The sequence below is a fragment of the Cydia pomonella genome, chromosome 16, assembly GCF_033807575.1.
Source record: "Cydia pomonella isolate Wapato2018A chromosome 16, ilCydPomo1, whole genome shotgun sequence".
Classification (NCBI taxonomy): domain Eukaryota; kingdom Metazoa; phylum Arthropoda; class Insecta; order Lepidoptera; family Tortricidae; genus Cydia; species Cydia pomonella.
In genome coordinates this window covers 18,318,359-18,338,445 of record NC_084718.1, presented here as the reverse complement: position 1 = coordinate 18,338,445, position 20,087 = coordinate 18,318,359, and the positions used below count along the sequence as shown (strand labels likewise).

At 37.6% G+C, this 20,087-nt stretch overlaps 2 protein-coding genes and 1 long non-coding RNA gene across 3 annotated transcripts; 1 reads left to right on the top strand and 2 right to left on the bottom strand.

Moving 5' to 3' along the window:
• The first annotated feature begins 2,833 nt into the window (after window positions 1–2,833).
• LOC133526311 (uncharacterized) lies at window positions 2,834–4,149 on the top strand. The gene is made up of 2 exons (XR_009800714.1): window positions 2,834–3,014; window positions 3,944–4,149. It is a non-coding gene; the product is annotated as an uncharacterized LOC133526311 (long non-coding RNA).
• Window positions 4,150–7,702: 3,553 nt separating this feature from the next.
• LOC133526310 (F-box/LRR-repeat protein 15) lies at window positions 7,703–9,812 on the bottom strand. The gene is made up of 3 exons (XM_061862864.1): window positions 9,112–9,812; window positions 8,562–9,028; window positions 7,703–8,279 (listed from the first exon to the last, which is right to left on the bottom strand). Exons 1-3 carry the CDS (start codon window positions 9,307–9,309, stop codon window positions 8,126–8,128), a joined length of 819 nt encoding a protein of 272 aa, XP_061718848.1. The 5' UTR covers window positions 9,310–9,812; the 3' UTR covers window positions 7,703–8,125.
• A 579-nt stretch (window positions 9,813–10,391) lies between these two features.
• Window positions 10,392–13,288, bottom strand: LOC133526398 (uncharacterized). Its single transcript, XM_061863013.1, has 4 exons — window positions 12,825–13,288; window positions 12,183–12,372; window positions 11,568–11,785; window positions 10,392–11,240 (listed from the first exon to the last, which is right to left on the bottom strand). The coding sequence occupies exons 1-4, from the start codon at window positions 12,961–12,963 to the stop codon at window positions 10,552–10,554; spliced, it is 1,236 nt and encodes a 411-aa protein (XP_061718997.1). The 5' UTR covers window positions 12,964–13,288; the 3' UTR covers window positions 10,392–10,551.
• Window positions 13,289–20,087: the final 6,799 nt, after the last annotated feature.

The following is a 20,087-nucleotide window of genomic DNA, read 5'->3' as shown; positions in this document are numbered from 1 at the left end:
GTGAATTTACCCTTATGTCATACAGACAAAGCTCCCGGGCGTAAGCGAGCTAATGTAAACCTTGAAATTGTGAAGGGTAGATTCGACTAGTAACGACGCCTTAACGGGTATTTGGCGTTCAAAGGGTTTTAAAACCTCGGTGCTGTATAAAATCATTCTCGAAAAAAATGCCAAATAGACGGGTCCACACAGGCAGCACGTCTACACTGGCCGTTTTGTGCATAAGGAAATTGCCTCGCGCGTATGCTCGCTCTGTGTGGACCCGCCTAACGATAGCTAGGCAGGTAATAATTTGGTCAGGAGTCAGGATCATTATCATATTATACAGAGGTGCTTGTATTAGAGAGACCAGTGATTAATGGAGATCTTATGGGTGCCAAGTTCTAACTTGGGTTGTAATTAAGGTAAGATTTTGACTTGCCTAGTTTTTACGTAAATGCTAAAATTATTATATTTGTCTGTTACTTTTCTAAAAATGTGTTTGTTGGTATAAAACGGGATTGGGCACAGGCTACTTACGGGCGGGAGAACCACTAATAACAGAAAATTATTAAATAATTAATAAAACACTTAGTTTAACACGATTTATTCATTCACATATGTTTGATTTAATTTAAACAGTACCCCTAGTGTAATAATTTATTTACACTAGGGGTACTGTACCCCTAGTGTAAATAAATTCGATTTCGAAACGTGACGTACGCGTTTGCGTTTAGTCTCATTTTGTATGTGATTTAGAAAGAGCGCGCCAAGCGGGACGTTTTGGAAACTCAAAAGCCTATACAAAATGAGACTTAACGCAAACGCGTTCGTCACGTTTCGAAATCGAATTTATTTACACTAGGGGTACTGATGTCGATCAAATTTACACTAGGGGTACTGAACAATATCCAGATCAGACATCGATGCACATACAGAACATTAAACAATGAAATATTGAGAACACGCATTGTCCACGGTAAATGACCTAAATAAATCACAATATGTACAGTCAGCATCAAAAGTAGCGGATGAAACAACGCGCCAAAAGTATCTGATATTCCGTATAACTTTTCCAAATGTAGATAATTTTCTAAAATTCGCGTTCAAAAATATATCTTTTACAGTCTTAGTTGTTCTATATTAAAGATTAAAGACATCACTTTTTGTTAAGCTGTTACAAAATGGTAGACACTTATGAAGCGTTATTTGATCCGCTACTTTTGATGCTGACTGTACCATTAGCCGTAAAAGTGCATGGCAACTTTATCAATGAATTCATTTATAATTTCATATATTTAATATATAGTGTTTAGTTAGTCACATGCAATAATTTACGGGGTGAATATATAGCAACTTTTACTATTGGACCAACCCCGAAATGAAAAAAAAAATTACTCTTCCATAGAAAATGTCGAGGTCAGATAGTCAAAATGTATGAAACAACCAAATTTATTTTTAACCTATACAGGTCGTGGTCTGGGTCGTGATCCAGAACCACTTTTTCTGACTCTGTAAATGATCCAACATTATCATATGGTAGTATTTGATTAAAATATAACTAGTGATTTTTTCTTATTTTTAAGTAAATTTAATCTTATACTAAGTAATCATGGTCACCATGGTGGTTTTGACATATGCTATATGGAAAGCGACAAGACGTCACATTGAGTAGGGTGACAAAAATGTTGTTTTCTACTGGTCATCTGAAAAATAATCATCATTATTTGGTGAAAATAAATAATTAGCAACATCATTTAGGCTTGTCTTTGTATTCTGTACGATGTATAATAGTTCTCTTGCTCCACGAGCCCGAAATCACCCTGTATGACACTTTAAAGTGTTAGACTTAGTAACAGACTTTAAAGTGTAGGTATTCTCGACTGCATTTCGAGACTAAAAGGTCATACAAAGATTTCGGAAATGGGTTTTTATTCAGAGATACTGTTACAGAGGCATAGATGGGAATACACCGAATTATCTTGTGAACATTGTTTCTGTAATAACTCAGTGAAAATGCCTCTTTGGCTGCGATGCTGTCATTATGTGACTTGATTTAGACATACCTACAAAGGGTCTAGCAGGCTAAGCGAACAAGAAGTGCCCCCAACGACGGATTTTGTCGATATTTCTGGTAGTGTACTGTTAGGTCCTAAGGACCCTCCATGCTTAACATCAGACCTCGATTCTCTTTTGTTTGCGAGTTATTCAGGATAACGTAAAATAATTAGGGTATCATTGAAAGTGTCATATTTTATAAACGATTCAAGTTACATGAACCAAACAAAATTATGTTTTTTAACAATAAAAAAAACTACAAAATGCATATTTTTTACCAGCATCCTTTCCTTAAACTTCATTGCAAAAAATAAAATAAAAAAATTTTCTTCCAATTTTTTTTTTACTTTTCGCGGAGGTACACCCCAAAAAAAATATGCATGAGTAGCCACTAATTCCCACTACATACACATATAAAAATATTTGCACAAATGTTCGTGCTTCATGTCAAAAAAACGATTCTCCAATAAGTAGTCATTGGCATTATATGTACAGATAGAAGTACCAGTGCAGTTTGAAGATAAGTGTATAGGTAAACAAACTCTTCTAATAAACCTATTTGGAGTGCATCAACGATCATAATAGGGTCACTTTTGCCATAAATGGGACTCTCCTCAAAAAATAAGGTAACAGTTCTCTTTTCTAATTATTAGGAGGAAAAAAAAAATATTTTTTTTGCAATGAAGTTTAAGGACAGGATGCTGGTAAAAAATATGCATTTTGTAGTTTTTTTTATTGTTATCAAATATAATTTTGTTTGGTTCATGTAACATGAATCGTTTATAGGGTAGACCGGGGACAATAGAAACACGTCATGATTGAAACAAGCCAAATTTCTCGAAAACTATAATACCTACGCGTCTGACGTAACACTCGGAACACGCGGTCGGCCATGTTTGAATCCTTGGCCAGTAGCGCTCGAGCGCCGGTGCGAGACGGGAGTGTCCACGAGCCAAACCAGTTTTTCGCGGTAAAAAGTAAGTATTTGTGCTCTCGTATATTTTCTTATAACTTCTTTTACTCTTGTATTTTGACTAATCAAATTATTTTGGTGTTATAGTTAGGAATAAACGAATGTTTTTAATGGTCGTTGATCAGCGTTCGAGTCTTTTTTATACATAATATTTGACCTCGAAGTGAAAAACGTGGTGTGGGGACGATAGAAACAACTTACTTGTGGACGATTGAAACGTTTCAATCGTCCTCGTGTTTTAATCGTCCCCAAAAGTAACCGACTTCAAAATATAAGGTTCTGTATTCGATGCACATGTTTATTCTATTAATGTTGACATTTATTTGAAGATATACGAAGATACACGAAGTTTTTTTTTAATCTGCAGTTTTTTTATTCGAGATAATGTAAACATTTGTTTTTAACCGACTTCATAAAAAAGGAGGTTCTCAGTTTGACCCGTATGTTTGTATGTATGTTTGTCCACTATTATCTCGCGTTCATCTTAACCGATTTTGATGCGGTTTTCAGAAAAGTTTTTGTCATATTCTGGAGATTTTTTTTGTGTATAGACCAAATGATTATTAACAGGTTTAAAAAAGAGAAGGATCTCTGTTTGACCCGTATGTTTGTAGGTATACAATTTAGTGAAAAAAAAAAATTGTGATTGTGACGATAAGCTGATGATAAAAGCAAAAGATTAAATTTTTTAACAAAAAAAAAAAGAATGAAACTTAGATAAAATCAAAAATAAATGAACGGGTTCGTGTAGATACAGATTACATTTGAATCACCTTTTAAAGTCGGTGACAAACCTTACGTAATTTTTTTTTATCCAACAAGCACCGCGATCTAAATTAAACTAAAATATAGCAAATAATGCTAATTAAAAATATAATACTGTACTACTACATCCTATTTCTGTACAATACATTTATTTAACTGTTTTTTTAGATGCCCCGAAAACGGAAGCATGTTACGGAGAGAACCTCAAAAAGCATGTTTGCCATTTTAGCAACAACCGACTGCTGCCAACCGGCTGATTAAACAGGTCGGCCACTGCTAAAATTTATATCAGAGAGAGTTAAGGATTTTTTTTTTGATAGGCATATCGCCATGTTTTTGTTTACGTAATAAAACAATTTATACTGATTATTTTATTGCGTCTATTATTTCATTTTACATCCCGATGTCTGCAACACTCGTTGTCACAGAGTGTGTGGGAATGGTTATGATTGAAACATTGTTATAGTTGAAACAAGCACTTTTGTATGAAACATAATTATGCTTGTTTTCTGCGATTCTATATCGTTATATCTTATAATTGCATTGAAACTACTTTGGTTAAGGTAAATTTAAAAGGTAGCAGCGACAAAGACAACTAAAAGTCGTATTTTCTTTTTTTTCAAGTTTTTTAGTCGAGATGTTCCAGATGCTCATAAATTGAGAAATTTTTATGTTATGCTTGCGGACTTTTGATGAGCTCATTGTATGCCGAGGTAGTGATGAAAAAAATTAAAACAGATATAAGTACTTTCATTGTGCCGAAGATATTTGAGTGTTTCAATTGACCTCATATAGTGTTTCAATTGACACTCATGTGAGGTCAATTGAACCATACTGCCCCATTCCCTTTATTACATTATTGTCAAAAAACTATGGATCATAGACCATCCAAATACATTTTATTTAGGAACCAGATAACTAACCTTGAAATATTTTGAGCGTAGATCTTTCTACTCATCAAAATATAACGATCACAGGCGGTTAAAGGCAAATTGTTTCAATTGTCCCCGGTCTACCCTAAAATATGACACTTTCAATGATACCCTAATTATTTTACGTTATCCTGAATAACTCGCAAACAAAAGAGAATCGAGGTCTGATGTTAAGCATGGAGGGTCCTTAGGACCTAACAGTACACTACCAGAAATATCGACAAAATCCGTCGTTGGGGGCACTTCTTGTTCGCTTAGCCTGCTAGACCCTTTATCTGTAAATAAGAGTAAGAATAAAAAGAGACTGGCAGTGGCGGGGACAGACCAACATTTAGTGTGGGCAAGGTACATTTAGCGAGGCCCTCTGGTGGCGCAAGCAATAACGAATAATTTTTACGTTGCTTCCCAGTTATATGTATTTGAGGCGCGAGGCCGTAGGCGGTGCGTGGCCCACGTTGCCCACGCTTAGCGCCGCCTTTGGAGACGGGCTCTCTTTATTCTCTAATTATTCACGTTCGCTATTCTATAAGTGTGCACACATATCAAGTTAAAATAAATCTAGTTTTATATCAAGAAATCGTCTCTCGTTTTCCACATTACCGATCAAGTAAATGTTAGAGTTAGCAAGTATTCTAACATTAATTCATTAATGCAATGTTTTTTTTTTGCCAAGATGTAAAAATAAATAACGTGTCGTATGCAGAAAACACACACACACACACACACACAATTTTTTTGCTGAATTTGTCCAAAAGTCATATCATTCTTTGCTCCTTATGACTTCAGGAATGCGTGATTAAAATCTGTCGGGCTATATGGTCCCACGGTGTAGTTTTATTTATCATATATCAATACAACACATACACCAATAACTAGATACTTAAGTATATATGTACAGTCAACGTCAAATACTTTGTAGCAACCAAAGTAGCCAAATAGTTCGGTACACCATATATTTAGTATGAATGAATTGAATGATTGTCATACTATAACCACAAACGTTCTTCGTGCCTAAACCAGTAAAAGTATAAAAGTAGCAGATAATGAATGGGCAATGCGCACTATTATCTCTAACATTCAAGAGACTGTAGACAATAGCATAAAGTTCTTGTTCTAATTGATTTCTCTAACGCGTTCAACACCGTTGACCATGACATTCTCCTTGCTCTGTTCAATCTCATGAACGTTTCGGAAACAGCCCTTAACTGGTTCGCAGCCTACCTGAGGGGCCGCCAGCACTCCAGCAGGCAGTCCGAGTTGACCGGTCCTTGTCTGACTGGTGTGACCTGGTTACTGGCGTGCCTCAAGGAGGAATTTTATCCCCACTTCTATTTTCCGCCTTTATTAACTTTATTACACCTAACCTTTGCTGTACCTACCATCTGTATGCTGATGACCTGCAACTCTACGACCAGTGCCCCGTGACTGATCTTCAGATTTGCATTGAGAAACTTAACCAGGACCTTTTACATATCCAGCAGTGGTCAAACAAGTTCGGCCTTTTTGTAAAACCTTCCAAGTGCCAGGCCATTGTTATCGGTAAATAGTTCCAGACAGCTTGCAAGAATAGACTTGGACGCGATAACACCAGTAAGTTTTGACGGCACTCCAATAAGGTTCAGTCAAAGTGTTAAAGATCTGGGTGTTCTCTTAGATAGTACTCTGAGTTGGAGAGCACAGGTTACCGAGATCAGTCGAAAGGTCATGGGTTCCCTTCACGCTCTTAATAAATTTAAGGACTTCCTGCCTATCAAAACCAAAGTTTTATTAATTAATTCCCTTATCCTGCCCATTATTGATTATGGTGATGTGTGTTATCCGGACTTAAATGAAGAACTTCTCGACAAATTGGATCGGCTACTCAATACCTGCATTCGCTTCATTTTTTGCCTTCGTAAATATGATCATGTCTCATCTTTTCGTTCCCAGCTCGGCTGGCTCCCCATTCGTCAACGACGCAATGTTCGCATGTTGTGTACTCTTTTTTCTGTGTTAAATGATCCTCATTCTCCTGAATACCTTAAGTCTCTATTTCAATACTACGGCGTTACCCGGGACCGTCAACTTCGCTCTTCCGGCAATATGTCTCTATCTATCCCTCTTCACCGCACTGGGTTCATGTCGAATTCGTTTTCCGTGCAGGCGGCCCGTCTTTGGAACGGACTTCCCTACGGCATCAAAAATGCTCAAAATAAGTTTGCATTTAAAAAATCCTTACGTGCTTTCTTTGCTAGCAGAATGAAAAAATAATAATGTTTGGGTAAGCTCTATATGTTTTGTCGTTATTTATGTATATATTATAAGAAATATAAGTATGTATATTTATGTATGTATGTATTATGTATGTATGGTATGTTATTGTATTATATTTGGTTGTTGTTGTTAAAGTAGCACCGCCCACAATCTCTCTGCTTTGCCTAAAGGTTGACTGGTAGAGAATGCCTCATGGCATTAAGTCCGCCTTTTGTACTATAAGGTTTTCTTTTGTGCAATAAAGATTAAATAAATAAAATAAATAAATAAAAAAGAAAACCATGCAGTGGAAACGCAAGAAAAAACATTAAATCTCAATACCTGCCTAGTTTTATTTACAAAAAGTAATGATATCCCACAAAAAACATAAATGTAAAAAAGGAGACCCAAGTTCAATACAAAAATTATGCTTGGCTGTGGGCTTCGCCGCAAAAAGAATGGAGATCTAAATGAGTTCCAAGTTCTATGCAAAATCCAAATATGTATTTATAGGAAAAAAATAACATTATGACCAGCCGATTTTTTTATTACTGGCGCGTATTAGATTTCTTGTGGCTCCCTTCAATCTACTACTAGGCACTTAAATTATACTAATAGAATACAAAACGAGTCAATACCACTGGATTCTCAATTTCTATTGCTCGTATTCCCAACATATCAAATCGCCGTTATCCACAGATTTTAGAGTGACGAAATCGAGCCCTCGAAATTCAAAAATCGGTGCAATTAATAGTAAGTAGTGCTTTGAATTCCTTTGGCTCCAGATAGCCTGCTCCAAAGTCCTTCATTCTGCCTGGTGAGGGCGTGACATTCACACATTAGGTTTCTTAATGTCTCTTCCTCTTCGCCACACATTCGAAAATTGGTGTTGTCCGAGTGTCCAATCTTGGCCAAGACATCTTTGACCCCGTAATGGCCTGTAAACACCCTGTTATAATCGAATTTAAACACCCAAACACACCACTATGCCCGTCTACAACAACAGCTCTCTCAGTGTGCGACGCGGCGTGCAACAGTACGTGAAGCACCACCGTTGTGAACGCTGCTCGCACTGCTGCTTGAGAAAGGAGACCTAGGTTCTCCGAAACATGTCGCGTTAGTTTAAACCGCAAAATTAGTTTAACCCCTGCTATAATTTGGAGTTGTGACATACCCACGAAACAATTTATATCTGTATGTAAATAGGCCTTGGCACCGGGTCCACAGGCCTCCGATCCATCTTCACCCGCGGCCGCATCAGCTGCAGACTGTTCTCTGTCACCTTTGTGCAGCCTCGGATTAGAAGGCCCTCTAGCATGGGGCAGTGGAGGGCTAGTGCTCTGAAATGTAAAAAAATAATCATGATATTTAATTACACTACCATCAAAAAGTTTAAGACCAAACACAATTTTCGATATGACGAATGGCCAAGGGGAGTGGGAGGCACATACATTTAGTTAAAAAAATTATTCTCCAGGGGGATAGCTGGCTCCTCCTGCCACCCACTGATGACACCCTTGTCACTCATGCTTTTAAGAAACCTAGATCATATTTGAAAAGGAAAACAGCATAAGGTTATAAATTTCATGAAGCCCTAGAGATAAGAAAAAAAAGTATCTCACCTGATTCCCTTGTCTGTGATATCTGAGCAGCCGCCCAGATTGAGCATTTTCAATACAACACTATTCTTCGACATGGCATACAAGCACTTATCTGTAATCTGCCAATTGCCTTCCAAATTGAATATTCTGAGAAGTCTAAACTTTTTTATAAATATAAGTATGCAACTTTCTGAGATTGTCACACAATAGGACAAATCTACATCCTCAAGCATACTCTGGTGTAAAGCTAGAGCCTCCATCGCCCCTGTAGTTAGCCACAAGCAACGAGCCAGTCTCAACGTACGTAAATTGTTGCAGTATAGAATAACTGGTTGTAAACACTTTGCTGACAAATTGTTGCATTGACTTAGGTTTAAATTGACCAAATTTATGTTTTGCCGTAAAACTGGAATCAGGTCTGCGTCTGTAACGGTTGAGCATCGAGTCAGGTTTAATACTGTAAGCTTGGAACAGTTTATTGCGAATACCTGCGAAAAATAAACACAATACAAATTACTCGATAGTTTTTACTTAATTTCAAGGTTGTTTTAAATTTCAATAAATAACTTACATTAAGTGTGTGTGGGGAGAAACCTTCATTTATTAGTTTCAGTGCTTTCATCTGTGTAAAATACATATTTACTATCTGAAGACATGTTTTGGACACACAGCGAAAATTGAAACACTCCCGTATGGTCAGGTAAGGTAGAACATAAGTCACTATAATATCTTCCCAATAAAGATCGAATAAGTGCGTGTTTCTTTTCATGTTTAGTAAGATATTGTGAATATAAAGTTATTCATATTAGATATTAGAATATTTTCTATAGAATCCTGCGTTATGTTTTTACACCTTTTATTTACGTTTCGTGACAGTGACAGTGACGTTTGGCGTTTGGATTTTAGAGAGATAGAGATCTTTATTTGCATACCATATGCTTTATTTGGAAAGGGTGTAGCAAATATTATATTTTGCTAGATAGATAGCATTTTAAACATTGTAAATGATGTGCTGATATTTGAGAAAACGGAAATTATAATATTTCTCGGGCCCGATATCGGGTCTGTTATCAGGCCTGATAAAGTGTGGATGCAATTGGTACCTTAGAGACAAAGTATTTTTATATGCCAAATATGTTCAGGGGGCCTACCGCGAAAACCGAAATTCGCAATTTGCGGGGATCTTTCTCTTTTACTCTCACTCAGACGTAATTAGAGTGACAGAGAAAAATGCCCGCAATTGACGAACTTCGATTTTCGCGGTTATAGCCCTGGTATTTCGTGAAACGGAAATCAACTCTAGCTAGGGCCCGACGTCGGGCCCGTTGCAGCGTGAGGATCTAATTGGCCCTTGAGACGAATTTCATATTTTCTATGCAAGTGTAGTCAAGTCATAAGCAAGGCTCAGAAACCGGTTAAATTTCCAAACCGTTATCATGTACTTGGCGCAAAACCATTTAATTTCGTCCATGAAACCAACCGCTTAAACCGCGCTTTTCGTGCTTAAACCGGTTTTTGGAGAACGTTTACAGAAAGTTCTTGTCAGATTAACCGGTTTAGAAATAAAAACCGGTTTCTTCCTATGTCGGTGTCTTTGTTTACGCGGCACTCCCCAGGGAGCCTACCGCGGAAACCGTAATTCGCAAATTGCTGAGATCCCTCTCGTTTACTAATTAGATTGACAGAGAGAAATGCCCACAATTTGCGAACTTCAATTTTCGCGGTTATAGCCCAGGCCGGCTGGCCCTCTCGACGCTCGTCGAATAAACCAGTATATTTAGGTTAAAAAATAATGAGTCGTCAAATATAGTTCACTAGCAAGGTTTTGACCAAAGCATTACAATATTATCTAAAAATATTTAGAAAATAAAGACTCAACTGCTTATATTCGAGACAGTGTGTAGGTGTGTTTAAGTAGGTATTTTAGATTATGGAATAAAACTAACATTTATATCTATTTTTTAATTACTGAATATCGTAAACTTGCTTCTACAATACTGCTATTAAGCCTTTAATGGCCTGGTCTATGAACGTGCATTGTGGAGTGCAGCGCCGCGTATGCTGAATATATAGCCTTAAACACTGCCATAAGACTAGTATATCGGAGCTCCGCCATGCCCCCCGCCGAAAGCACCATGGTCTGCGAATTCTGTAGAATAACCAACACAATTTTCATGTTCTGTACATCAAAATTCTCCCACTTACAAGAATACACCGCTTCCTTAAATGTTAAACTCGCATCGATGAGGCGCTGCCCTGTAAAGCAATCCATAGAGACCTGGGTTAAAGCGAAGGGTATCTGTAAATATGTGTTCTCTAATCCACCTAGCAATTCAAATATAAGAGATATGGCCAGTAAACCAAATTCAATGGCGATGGAGTTGCTAAAAATGCATTTAATTATTTGTAATAGTGATAAGTTGGCAGCGTGTGCTTGAATGATAAATACTAGCTGTTGTTTAATATATTGGTTTCTTAGTTTCTTTTCATTGAGAACGTCTTCGAAGGTCAATGCTTGGGCATCGGCCCAGAGATAGAGTAACTCATGGCTCAGGGCTGTCATTTGTGCTTCTATGTAGCCTGTGACGACGAAGAGAAGGCAGCTGGTGGTCGTAGCCGCGTACACCAGCAGCATCACTGCCGTGCCCACTAGAACGTGAGATATCTCGAAGTTTGGCGATTCGAACATTGGTTCTAGTCCTGAAACATTAAAACAGTAAGAAGATTCGCAAAGTATGTAGGTATTTTAAAGTAAAAAGAGGGCCCTGCGCCAAAACACCGGAAGGATGAATCTTAAGGATAGTCGTTCAGCTGAACGTATCAATAGAACCTGAGAATGAGTAAAGAGTCTACCTAGCTACCTCTGTCTACTACGAAGGCCGTAGCCCGTTAATACTTTAATTAACTAACCTAATGTATTAATAATGCACTCCTATTCAACTTCCGCCAGGACAGTAGATACACATCGGAAAATCAGAGTTGTGTCTTGTGTAATAAGCTCTAAAACTAAAGTGTGTTTTTACTAACCATAAACAACTTGCAAGTCTTCAATTAAATGCTTTCCAGGCAGCAGGTGTGGCATTAACACATATATTAGGCCGTTGTTGACCAGCATGACCCAGACAAAGATAACTCGGCGCTTCACAATGCGCAGGTTCTTCAGAAGATTCTGGTACATTCGGCTCTCTCGGTCTATGCGCTTGTCGAATGCTAGGTATGATAAAAATGCCTTCTTTGCGCGGTTTCTAGCAACAATATTAAGTTGGTTAGTTTTATGTTCGAACGCAATTAAATAAATTATAACATCAAATTCTCCTGTTGATACTTTAAACCATGATATTTTGCCCGCTTCGCCACCGTTACGTCTCAGCTGATCGACTGCATCAGCTAAGACTGAAACTGTGTTTTGGCTAGATTTGCCTCTGTTGCTGGGTTATATTTTAGGTACACAGTTTTATGCTCCGATTTATCTTTTACTGATACTGTTAATAAACGTTATGAACATTTGGAAAATTCGTTACTACAATCTTGATGCTGGCCCCGACTACGTCAGAGGATCGACGTATGTCACAAAGATAAATTATGATCAATTTTCGAGAATAAGAAAGTAAAATTTTGTATACTTGTTGTCTGCTGTGTTACCTGTTCAAATGCAGAGAAAAGAGCTTAACCATACAGATGATGCAGGAAACGCTCAATGAGAGCATGACCATGATCGCTACGATGTCGTCGGTCTCGCGCCAGAACACGAACCACACTACGGAGAACACGTACACGTAGAAGTACGTGATCGTACCGATTATCATCAGAACGACGAATGCTATTGGAGTTCCTGGAATTTCAGTTGGTACGATTCTATGATTATGTAATACTCGTAGCTGTTATTAATATCATTTCAATCGTTGTTTACATGTTAATGGGTTAGTTTAGTAGTAGGTAGTTATAAAGGCAAATTTTATTACAGCCGCAAAGTCCGCAAATTTAATCTAGCACATCTTTTTGATCAATACTTTTAGCATACAGCCTATCCTCGTAAAATATGTACATAATAAGGATGAAATAATTTTCAGAATCTGAGGAGTGGTGTATTGTGAAGTAATGTAGGCGTGAGAAAAGTCGCATCTGCGAGGCCCTTTTCTTTCACTGTGTATTCCCCAGTGTATCGAAAGGTTTAGCCGTGGGGCCCTCTTAAGTGCGAGGCCGTGGGCTAGAGTCTGCTTTGCCTACGCATAGCTACCTCACTGTCTCTTAGGATTAGTCATTCTATAATATCATATCTTATACCTCTTCCATCGACGTTCAACGCCATAACCCTCAGTAGAGTCGCAACGTTTGACAACATCGTCGGCAAGTCACAGTACTCCAGACCAAACCTACAAATGCAGAGAATGTCGGTAGAGTCAGTGCAGACAAGGCAACGCATACTAGCAGGCAGCTCCCTGGGGGTTAGTATGCGTAGAATGATGATGATGATTGATAAACACTACCATGTCCTTCCCCGGACCTCAAGCTAACAAAGCTTGTACTATGGATACTAGGCGACGATATACATTATGTATATAGATAAATACAAACTAATACACGTAGAAAACACCCATAACTCACAGGAACAAATGTCTGTATTCATCACACAAATAAATGCCCTAACCGGGATTCGAACCCGGGACCATCGGCTTCATAAGCAGGGTCACTACCCACTAGGCCAGACCGGTCGTCGAAAGTTTCAGACAGACAGAGTTACTTTGGCATTTATACCGCCGGCAAGTTAAATATTCGCCTGACCAAAATTGAAGAGATTTACTCCGATTATGATTCTGTGCAATCTGACATAGAAAATTCCTGTGAAATTCCAGATGAGCAGTATGCTGAGCGTGAAACCTTTGAGTCGAGATATTTCGGTGCAGTTGCGCTCGCTCGAGAGGTATTGGCGAGGAGCGGGAACTCGGCGGGTCCCGCGCTGGAGTCCAGGTCAGTCTCAGGTTCTTGTGTGCATCAAGGAAGGCCAAATATTAAGCTCCCTACAATACATTTACCTACCTTTTCGGGACAATATCAAGACTGGCTGGAATTTCATGACACCTTTAGCTCACTGATACATTTAGATGAATCTATACCTAAAATAAACAAATTTCACTACTTACGCGCTGCGTTAAAAGAGAGTGCTGCTTTGATTGTGCGATCGCTTGACTTCTCGGCTGAAAATTATGACGTCGCCTGGGATTTACTTTGCGGCGGGGCCGGATTTCCGCCTAGACCCACAAGGCCGAGGCCCCGCCTAGACCCACAAGGCCGAAGCCCCGCCTAGACCCACAAGGCCGAAGCCCCCCCCCCCCCCCCCCCCTCCACCCCTAAACCCTAAGAAGGCCGAAGCCCCGCCTAGATCCACAAGGCCGAAGCCCCGCCTAGACCCACAAGGCCGAAACCCCCCCTCCACCCCTAAATCCTAAGTGCCATACCAAGTGCCTAGGAGCCCTAGGTCTCTAAATCCGGGCCTGAACATTATTAGGGATAGGTGCACGACCGTAGCATCCTTCGGCGGCTGTGATTCGCTTTAAATGGGTATCTTAAAATATATTTTTTTATAAACCAGAATTAAATTACCTGCGCAACTTCTCCCATATTGTTAAAACCTTTAATCCAACAGTGCCTCCAAAGCCAATCGGCTGGGACCGCACCATTGAAATCACCATCTTGCTTGTATGTACCTACGTTTTAATAGGCAACAGAAACCAGAACCAACAGAAATTAACTTTTATATCGTAGGTTACAATACAAATGCTCTCACTGTTCCTTGCTACACTCTCCCTGTTGGTATACCTTGAAGTTGAAGAGGTATAAAGATACTCAGGTACCTAATAGCTCTCACAAATTAAGCCTTAATTGCAGTTGTTAATTTTTGTCCAATTCTTAAAATTCTACGTTAATTTTTAAGTTGCACTGCATTTGTACTGCTAATTAAAGACTAGTTAAGGCCCCTGACGCGACTCCATCGAATTCTATACAACCCGAATTACTTTTGCCTTTCGTGAGTCGCGACTAAAATTGTCCTGCCGTTTTATATAGCCAAAATTATTATGATAATCAGCAGAAGAATTTGGTAAGCGGGGCAGGTGTTCTAATATATTTAAACACAACTTTATTTATTGTTAAGTAAATGAAACGTGTGTTATAGGACCTTAATAACATCGGCGTACGATTCAATATATAAATTACGTGAATCATACAGAGGGTAGAACTTAATATTAATGGCGTGTGCCTATTTCAGTCATGTTTGATAAGGTAGGTAATCGAAATTAGGCAAATAGATGAAACTTCACACTTAAATCTTGTACCTTTAAACGAGCAATTCTTGTATAATTATATATATATTTCGGGGATCTCGGAAACGGCTCTAACGATTTCGATGAAATTTTCTATATGGAGGTTTTCGGGGGCGAAAAATCGATCTAGCTAGGTCTTATCTCAGGGAAAACGCGCATTTCTGAGTTTTTATATGTTTTCCGAGCAAAGCTCGGTTTCCCAGATATTAAATGATTAAATAAATATCATACCAGAACAAGGAAATATAACTGTACCGGTGGAATTAATTGGAATAGGCTCTATTTCAAACTCTGTTGTTAAGTAATAAGAGATTCTAAAGACAACAACAACATTTTATAGTCCAATTTCGCCGTGTCTGTTATAGAAATACGCAATATTTTATGTAACAATTATAAATCAATAAATCATATACGATCATTTACATTTTTTTGCTTTCAGAATTTACTGATTATTAAAATGCGTTTTTCAATAAAAAGACTAGTCAAGTTTGATTTTAATAATTCTATAAAAACGAACTATAGGGAAGTGCTAAATTTCTACAAGCAAAAGAAAGCTGTGGTAAACTTAAATAGAACGAACAGAAATACAGAATTCACATGAGAATATTAACCCGTTGAAAAATTTCGTAATTAGACCTGAATATTAAATTTTAAAAAAGTGCTTTAAAAGAAAATTGCTCACATAATAACGGATTCACTATAAAGTGTAAATTGATAGCTTAATAATTGTATATTCGGTCTATAATTATGTTGTATATTAAAAAAATATTATATTTTAAAGACGCAAAAAGAAACGTAACCAAGCTCTGGTAAAGTGATGTTGTCTTCATACTTTTAATTAGGTAAGTATGTAGATTAACCAAAGATTGCAAATATATATATGTAATAAAGTAAAAAACCGGCCAAGAGCATGTCGGGCCATGCTCTGAGTAGGGTTCCGTAGTTACTCTTCCGTCACAATAAGCTAAACTGGAGCTTAAAGTATGGTAGATTGTTAACCAAGGGATGAACTGTGGGTGTACGTCTTTTTACTATGAAGGGGAAACTTTTTGCGATAACTCAAAAACAGCTAAACTGATCATATCAGCTATAGTTTTCCTTTAATGTCTTTCTTAAGTTCTACTTCCAAGATTTTTTTCATATTTTTTGGACCTATGGTTCAAAAGTTAGAGGGGGGGGACACATTTTTATTTTCTTTCGGAGCAATTATCTCCGAATATATTCACTTTAACAAAAAATGTTTGTTGAAGACCCCTATTACTTTTGAAAGACCTTTCCAACGATATCCCACACTGTAGGGTTGAAGCAAAAAAAAATTTTTACCCCCACTTTACGTGTAGAGGAAGTACCATAAAAAAATTAAATTTTTAGATTTTACTGTACGACTTTGTCGGCTTTATTGATTTATATATCCATGCCAAATTTCAGCTTTCTAGCACTAACGACCACGGAGCAAAGCCTCGGACAGACAGACAGACAGACGGACACTATACCTATTTTTTTTATTTACTTTTTTAGGGCTCCGTAGTCAACTATTTAGGGTTCCGTAGTCAACTAGTTAGGGTTCCGTAGTCAACTAGGAACCCTTATAGTTTCGCCATGTCCGTCTGTCTGTCTGTCTGTCCGAGGCTTTGCTCCGTGGTCGTTAGTGCTAGAAAGCTGAAATTTAGCATGGATATATAAATCAATAAAGCCGACAAAGTCGTATAATAAAATCTAAAAAAAAATTTTTTTTAGTGTACCTCCCCTACACGTAAAGTGGGGGTGAATTTTTTTTTTCGCTTCAACCCTAGAGTGTGGGGTATCGTTGGAAAGGTCTTTCAAAACTAATAGGGGTTTTCAAGAAACATTTTTTGATGAAATGAATATATTCGGAGATAATCGCTCCGAAAGAAAAAAAAATGTGTCCCCCCCTCTAACTTTTGAATCATAGGTCCAAAAAATATGAAAAAAATCGTGGAAGTAGAGCTTAAGAAAGACATTAAATGAAAACTATAGCGGATATGATCAGTTTAGCTGTTTTTGAGTTATCGTAAAAAGTTTTCCCTTCATAGTAAAAAGACTTACTTTAATTAGGTACTGATTATGCAAATTTGCCTATTTGTTTAACTCGCGTGAAAGGTACCGTTTCATCCCTTGGTCAACAATTTACTATACTTTAAGCTCCAGTTTAGCTTATTGTGACTAAAGAGTAACTACGGAGTTATTATTTTAATGTCAATGAATGCCTCATAGTGGCCAGTATTAAATTAGTCACTAAAAAGGGTCGGAAGGTATCAATACTGCGAATATATTGAACGCCCCTCGTATATACCAACTTGTAAGTAACATCTGTTTTATAGCCCAGATACTAAAATCAGTCCAATACTACTACCTCATAAGGCCTATAAGTGTAATATTATAAAACTGGATAGATTGGGCACTAGAGTGGGCCAATAGAACTGTCATTAGTACCTGGGATATAAAAATAGAGCATTTAGTTATCAATTAATTCTAGTAATTAACACTAGTGAAATAATCACAGTTTTATTTGAGAAACCAGAATTTGTGGTTATTACGAGTAGCAAGCGTAAGATTTCATGGGAAATGTCAGCAAAACGCCACCCAGACATTGGATGAAATTACTATAACTATCCAACGGATTAGGTGCTAGAACAAAAGACGCAAATTTTTCGGTGCACAGTTTAGAAAAGGTTTCCCAGTTTATTTTATTGAAGTTTACATTTGATACGGAAGGAGGGGTAATGGTAGAAGAATCGAAATCCAGATGTTGTCGAGAAGAGCGGTCTACATCATTAAAAAAAACTTTAATTGGGCATTTCTCAGAGGTGGCGTTTTTACGTGTCCGGGGGCATAAACATGTGAATTTGTTTCCTATAAAATCTGAATTAAATCATGCAAATCCATCAGCATCTGATACACCTGGACAACTGGTAAAACATTCCATGTAGTATATATATTATAAGAAAATAAATGTTAAGTGCTAAAATTGACGAACAGTGGGTATGTCCCGCACCCAGATTTGTTGAAACAAAAAATCATAACTTAAGACTGGAATTTTGTTTTAATTTTTAAAGTTGGTTCACGTATTCTACATAAGCCTATTATTTATATTATTAGACTCAAAATAATTGACGCATTAATATTACAAAATAAATCCAATTATTCGACTTGTCCCGCGGCAGCACGTGATTTCACTGGAATTTATAAACCTTGTCGGCATTTCACAAAGGAATATACCAGGAACGCCGCGCCGCGTGCGCAGGTAGGTTCAGTCGTGCCACGTTTATCGGCGAGAGCAGACGTCGGCTCCCGGTCTGCAAGCGGATTTCGTAAAGGTGTGTTCGGCATTCGGTGGGTTTGGTTACGTGATTTTTTGAATTCGGTGACGCCATTAATTGTTTAAGTGCTTGTGCTTTTTTCGGTTACATAGTGCGTAAGCCACCCTCAGAGGTATGTGATTTGGATATTAGAAACTCTTTTACATACTATGATTATGTTTTCTGTAATTGTCTAAAAGCGATTAAAATTGAATTCAGTGGGCGTGATTACCGTGGATTCGGTGGGTTTTTGACCACCGAAATCAAAAAATAGACCACCGTTGTCAATCTTTACTATAAATTGTACTTTTTTTTTTATACTACGTCGGTGGCAAACAAGCATACGGCCCGCCTGATGGTAAGCAGTATCCGCAGCCTATGTACGCCCGCAACTCCAGAGGAGTTACATGCGCGTTGCCGACCCTAACCCCCTCCCACCCTCGTTGAGCTCTGGCAACCTTACTCACCGGCAGGAACACAACACTGAGTAGGGTACTTTACAATTGTTCGTTATTTTTGTACTTTACATAAACAATGATAATTTAAATTATATACGTTAACATGTGCTTATTATATATCTCCAAATAAATATATAATTTTGATTGTTAAGCTGGTGCCATATTTATTGGTTTTTATTTACAGTACAATCTGATGATGGTAAGAGGCCTGATGGAATGACGTTGGTGCCTTGGAGTATGGGACGGCCCCTTGTCTGGGATGCTACATGCGTAGATACCCTGGCACCGTCCCATATTCCAGGCACCAAAGTTGACGCTGGTGCGGCCGCATCCTCAGCCGAAAGCCTCAAGCGTCGCAAGTATGTCAACCTCGGCAGTAGTTACATATTTGCGGCGTTTGGGGTTGAAACCCTAGGGCCGTGGGGGCCTAGCGCGCGCCGCCTCTATAAGGAGTTAGCAAAACGCCTTATAGAGGCTTCGGGTGATCAGAGGGCTGGCCTGTACTTCGCCCAGCGGATAAGCATCGCTATTCAGAGGGGCAATGCAGCCAGCCTTCTGGGCACCCTGCCAAGCGGTCTCGATCTGGGACAAATTTTTTATTTATAAGTTTTTAATTTAAGTTTTTAATTGTTTTTCCACCTATTTGTGTTTATTTTTAATATAATAAATTTGCCTAATAAGTTAAAATCTGTAATATTATATGAACATGCATACAAAAAGCAGTTAATTTAATAGTCTACATTAAAAAAAGTTTTATAAAAAAATTTTTTACAACTCAGAACGCATTCCTGTGGGTGGTTTTTTAAATCTAATTCTATTATTTAAAATTAAAGCATAAAATCTTCTAATTTAATTTGAATTGAAAGCTTATTCGAGCTGGCGTTTACGCTTACAAAACTGAGTTTTTTTTTATGTGACCAGAAGTGAATTTTACTATTTGAAAAATATAACAATTTATAGATAGCTCATATAGTATTACATATAATATAAATAATACCGATCCCATTTTGTAACGAAATGCCAGCTTGCATTTAAGTGTTATTAGACGGGAAATGTCGCCTTTTGTTAATTTTTATGTAGCTAAAACTAAAATGTTCACGTCTCTTGAAAAATAATTAAAATCTTAATGAAAAAAGACTGTCGAAGAAACTGATAATTTCCTACCATTTATTATTTTAATTTAAAAATAGTCAATGACAAAAGAGTATTTTGTTTAAGATAACTTTAGAATTTAATGAGTATTGTGATATTTGTGATGTGTCTGCACATTGTCAGACAAACCGACTGAATATTATATTAATAGAGATCTAGACATTACATAGTTAAAATAAAGTTTAAGCAGGGTATTACGCAGTTTTTTTCTTTTCAATTTTATGTTAAAGGTTAAAGCATAACTGTTATTTCCTTCCTAAGTTTTTTATTTTCTTTTGTTGTTGATTGTCAAGTGTT

Bases quoted from the DNA above. Each gene is read 5' to 3' on its own strand.
- LOC133526310 (XM_061862864.1), bottom strand. From the start codon at position 9,309: ATGAAAAGAAACACGCACTTATTCGATCTTTATTGGGAAGATATTATA. The intron at 9,029-9,111 runs GTAAGTTATTTA...TATTTTTCGCAG, and splicing joins TCTCCCCACACACACTTAAT to GTATTCGCAATAAACTGTTC. The intron at 8,280-8,561 runs GTGAGATACTTT...TTTACATTTCAG, and splicing joins ATCACAGACAAGGGAATCAG to AGCACTAGCCCTCCACTGCC.
- LOC133526398 (XM_061863013.1), bottom strand. From the start codon at position 12,963: ATGCGTTGCCTTGTCTGCACTGACTCTACCGACATTCTCTGCATTTGT. The intron at 12,373-12,824 runs GTATAAGATATG...CTGAAATTCCAG, and splicing joins GTTGAACGTCGATGGAAGAG to GAACTCCAATAGCATTCGTC. The intron at 11,786-12,182 runs GTAACACAGCAG...TATTGTTGCTAG, and splicing joins TTTTCTCTGCATTTGAACAG to AAACCGCGCAAAGAAGGCAT.